Here is a 4,116-nt window from a genome sequence, read left to right as displayed (position 1 = left end):
CTCACCGCCCGCCCACCCACCCGGCACCTCCAGGACCAGCACACATTTGGTTTCACCTGAGACAGGACAGGAAGAGGCCACAGCCATGGGGCTGAGTGCACATATAAAGAAAGGGCTTGAGTCTAAGTGTCCTGATCCTCTGACCCTCCCACATTTGTCTATTTTTGGTTTCATCATTAAAAAAATAAAGTGACAATTACTGGCAGGGACCAGTTCTTGCACTGTCTTCTGTTAAAAATATGGTATGGTATGGGTAGCCTTCTTGTTGGCCAGTCTGATTCACAAGATATCTGCCCGCTTGTCCCTTGCACGACTCCGGGCCTTGGTCCGGGCTTTGAAGGCCGCAGCATTGTACAGGTGCTGTTGAAGAGGCAAAGAAGGGACATGGTGAACGGAGAGAGCCACTCACAGTGCCAGGCCTCCCGGCAGGCAGCAAAATGCAAGATAGAGATGCCCACGACACAAACCTTTTCAAAACGTGAAATCTTGCAGGCCTTCAGGGCAGCAGCATCCAATACTAGCACTGGGCCCAGGCCAAAGATGTCACGGAGGAGCTCATTGTTCTGAAAACAAGGCAATTAGCTAAGGCCAGTCTGAAGCAGTCAGGCTGAGTGACCCTCCCTGAGTCCCCTCACCTGGAGGTGATAGTGCATGCCGGAGCCCAACACATCTTTGAAGGCTGTGTAGATGCGGTGGCGAGCCCAGCTGTCTATGTAGAGTACTTCCAGTCCAAAGCGGATAGTTTCCTCCTCACATTCACCACCCTGTAGAGGGCCCGTGATTGGGATTGGCTGCCATGCCTGGGGCGTGTGTGTGTGTTTGTGTGTGTGTGTGTGTGTGTGTGTGTGTGAGAGAGAGAGAGAGAGAGAGAGAGAGAGAGGAGAGAGAGAGACAGGGTCTATATAGCCCCAGAGAGAGAGAGAGAGAGAGAGAGAGAGAGAGAGAGAAAGACAGGGTCTATGTAGCCCCAGCTGTCCCAGAATTTACCAGCATGCCCCTGCCTCCTAAGTGCTGGGATTACAGGTGTGGGCCACTACGCCTAACCCTTGGGGACACATTTTTAAGAGACACTCATGTCCTTATACACACCTCGACAAAGTGCAGTACAGCTCTGAAAATGGAGCGCTGGCGCCTACGGTCAATCTTGGCACGGTACTTATTGCTGTCGGTGGCTAGGGTGCGCAGAGATCCACAGAGAGCCTCCATGTCCTCATAGATGAAGTCCTCCTGTATGGAAGCAATGGCGGGATGGGTGGAAGCGTGAGTTCTTCTGGAGCTGAGCCAGGTGCTCCCCAAAGCTTTTCTTCCACTCACTGCTCTCCTCTTCTCTGCCTGGCTCCTCCTCTCGCAACCCCTCCTCAGCCTCTCCCCAACATTTCACCTCTATTCAGAATCCCCACTATAATGAATAGCGTGTGTGTAAGAGTTGGGGTCACCTCCCCTGCCAAATGACCCCAGACTGCTGGGTCTTGATTGTTTGTGGCATGCTTTGCAAACAGCCTGGCATGGTCACTGGTGCCAGGGGGCTCCTCCTACTGTCCCTCGCACCTCAAGGTCCCGGGCAAGCTCAAAGAGCAGGGCGATGGCTTCACCAGCAGCAATCCGCAGGTTCACACTTTCACTGGACAAGAGCTGGGGCAGCCGGGGCAGCTGCCTACAGAGAGGGCAAGCTAAGCTTCGCGTATGGGTTGAGGGTCCCTTCACACACTCCCTCTCCCTCCCAGTAGGCAGTAGCCCCTACCTGTCAACGATATGGCTGATGTGGGTACTAGGACAGATGGTGAGCAGCAATGCCCAGGCCTGCAGGGCAGCACAGAGCAGGCCATGTAGGCTGGCAGGAACCAGAGAAGCAGCAGAGCCACTCGTGCCACAGGACCAGCTGAAAACACCTTCCAAGCAGGCCAAGCAAGAGACCAGGTCCTAGGAGCACAGGGAGACAGGTATGGCTCACAGACAGAGCCGCTGAGCCAAGCTGCGCTACCACGTGTGTCCAAAGTCCACTTACCTGGATGTCGGTGGCAGCCACATAGCAGCCCAAGCCAAGAGCAGAAGCACACTGTAGGAAAGAGGACAAAGCTAGGCCACCATGGGTCAACATCAGGAACGTCATGATTAGAGAATCTGAAGACAGGTAGAACCCGACACACTGCTTGGGGACGGGGGACCGACCGGCATGGCGATACTCACATGGAGCCGGGCAGTGGGGCTTGCTGTACTGTCACTGAGCACCGAGATTAGCAGGGGCTGCAGGCTATGGAACAGCTCCTCGCCCTTGGGTCCAGGGCCCAACTGCACACAGAGCAGGCCTAGCACAGCAGCAGCCAGGGCCTGTTCTTCACCCTTCCCTACAGGATGCTTTCCAGTTAGCGCATGCAGCAAGCGTCAACACCTGCCTAGCTAGGGTTCCCCAAGTGCCCAGGACTTGACCTTTCTTAAGGCACTTTTCCAGGGCATCCGCCAGAGTGAGGCTGCGCTCCAGCAAAAAGTCCGGAAGTAGGCGGGAGGCCAGGGCCAGGCGCAGGCTCTCCAGAGCTCCTTGCCGGGTCTTGGCACTGGGAGGTGAAAAAGGGTTCGTGTGGGTGACACGCCCTTGGTTCCATTTGTCATCAGCTGAACAGGGCCCCAAGTGTAGAAGCTGGCCAGCAGCCAGAGGTACCTCTTGTCAGTCAGGCAGTCCACGTAATCCTTCAGCTTTTCCTCCAGGTTTTCCTGCTGGCTCTGTTCGTCCACAGCTTCCCCACCTGCAAAGCCAGCCGGTCATCACTGGATTGTGCCCTCGTCCAGAGGAGCACTCACTGGGCCCCAGTCAAAACTTCAACCTTCTCTCACCCAGACAGTCCTCTGCGGCGGTGCTGAGAAGGCTGGCGCAGTCACTGGTGGTGCTCCGGGCCTCGCTGGCTGCTTCGTCCTCACTGGAACCAGAGTCAGCTTGAGCACTGCTCCTGGCACCTGGGAACATAAAATCCCTATCTGACCAGCTTCCATGGGGAGGGGGTGACCCAGGGCACCTCAGTTAACTTTATGAATGCTACCCCATCTCAGAGATGAGCAAACTAAGGCCGGACACCTGGGACTTGAATTAGGAAGCAGGAAAAGGGGAAGAAAGTCTATCTGCTAGAAAACACAGGAGGGCCTACCCAGGGACAACCTGGCAGACTCGGTGAGTGGGGACCCCAGGAGGTTTTTTGTTTGTTTGTTTGTTTGTTTTGTTTTGAGACAGAGTTTCTCTGTATAGCCCCGGCTGTCCAGGAACTCATTCTGTAGACCAGGCTGGCCTCCAACTCAGAAATCCACCTCCCAAATGCTGGGATTAAAGGTGTGTGCTATCACTGCTTGGTGGGCACAGTCTGCTTTAAGGACAGCAGGAACCACATAGTGGCAGAAGGGACTGGGATGAGTCCCAGCGAGGTCTGTGGCTCACTCTAGGTTATAGTCAAAGTGGATAATGTAAAGGGTAGGGCTCAGGCTATAGGACTAGACAGACTCAGGGCTTTAAACTGAGCCAAGATCTTGTGCTGTCCATTGGGTTATACCATTAGCACCCCCTGCCCGTCCTCATTAGAGCAGAGGTATAATCTGATCAGTTGCCCAGCCTCTAAAGTATGCACAAGGAAGCACACCTCTTAGGTGTAGCAGGTAAAGACTAGCAATGGCTCTGCTACAGCCACCACATCCACTATGCTAGCAGCTCTTGGAGCAGCAGAGGCCCAGGTACCTGTGGGTGTGGTGGGCATTTTGTATTTCAAATATATTGTTTTCTGAGTTTCCACTGGTCCACTCAAGGCCACCAACTGTAGGTGCTTCTAAGCCTTGGAAGACTAGAAGCTCTTGACTGTGTGAGCAATTGAAGAAGTAAACATAGGGACTCTCAAAGTGTCAGTAGGACAGGAACAGAGATGTGTGAATTCTCTCCAGGGCTGAGGACTGGCTGTGAATAGGATAGCTTCTATGGTAGGTGCCTTGGACAGGTTCTGACACAGTAGGAGTCCTTACATCTTAAGGACCACTACCATTACCTGCTTGTAGGAAAAAGTTCATTAATCCCAGCCTTGGGAGGCAGAGGCAGGCGAATTTCTGAGTTCGAGGACAGCCTGGTCTACAGAGTGAGTTCCAGGA

General features: G+C 54.0%; 1 protein-coding gene across 2 annotated transcripts in view; it reads right to left on the bottom strand.

The window, feature by feature from the left end:
- Positions 1–202: 202 nt before the first annotated feature.
- Ifrd2 (interferon related developmental regulator 2) overlaps positions 203–4,116 on the bottom strand; it is a 5,126-nt gene continuing 1,212 nt past the window's right edge. The window contains exons 2-12 of one of the 2 annotated variants that reach the window (XM_031343281.1): positions 2,830–2,949; positions 2,657–2,741; positions 2,428–2,552; positions 2,188–2,345; positions 2,006–2,056; positions 1,742–1,920; positions 1,549–1,654; positions 1,090–1,227; positions 636–764; positions 468–563; positions 203–360 (exon numbers count right to left, since the gene is read on the bottom strand). In XM_031343281.1, coding sequence (XP_031199141.1) covers positions 280–360; positions 468–563; positions 636–764; positions 1,090–1,227; positions 1,549–1,654; positions 1,742–1,920; positions 2,006–2,056; positions 2,188–2,345; positions 2,428–2,552; positions 2,657–2,741; positions 2,830–2,949 — 1,268 coding nt within the window. In that variant the 3' untranslated portion in view covers positions 203–279. The remainder of the gene's footprint in view (positions 361–467; positions 564–635; positions 765–1,089; positions 1,228–1,548; positions 1,655–1,741; positions 1,921–2,005; positions 2,057–2,187; positions 2,346–2,427; positions 2,553–2,656; positions 2,742–2,829; positions 2,950–4,116) is intronic. The other variant, XM_031343282.1, reaches the window with a different exon arrangement.

Source organism: Mastomys coucha, unplaced genomic scaffold (genome assembly GCF_008632895.1).
Source record: "Mastomys coucha isolate ucsf_1 unplaced genomic scaffold, UCSF_Mcou_1 pScaffold23, whole genome shotgun sequence".
NCBI classification, from domain to species: Eukaryota; Metazoa; Chordata; class Mammalia; order Rodentia; family Muridae; genus Mastomys; species Mastomys coucha.
The sequence above is the reverse complement of the archived record's forward strand: the minus strand, read 5'-3'. Positions and strand labels throughout refer to the sequence as shown.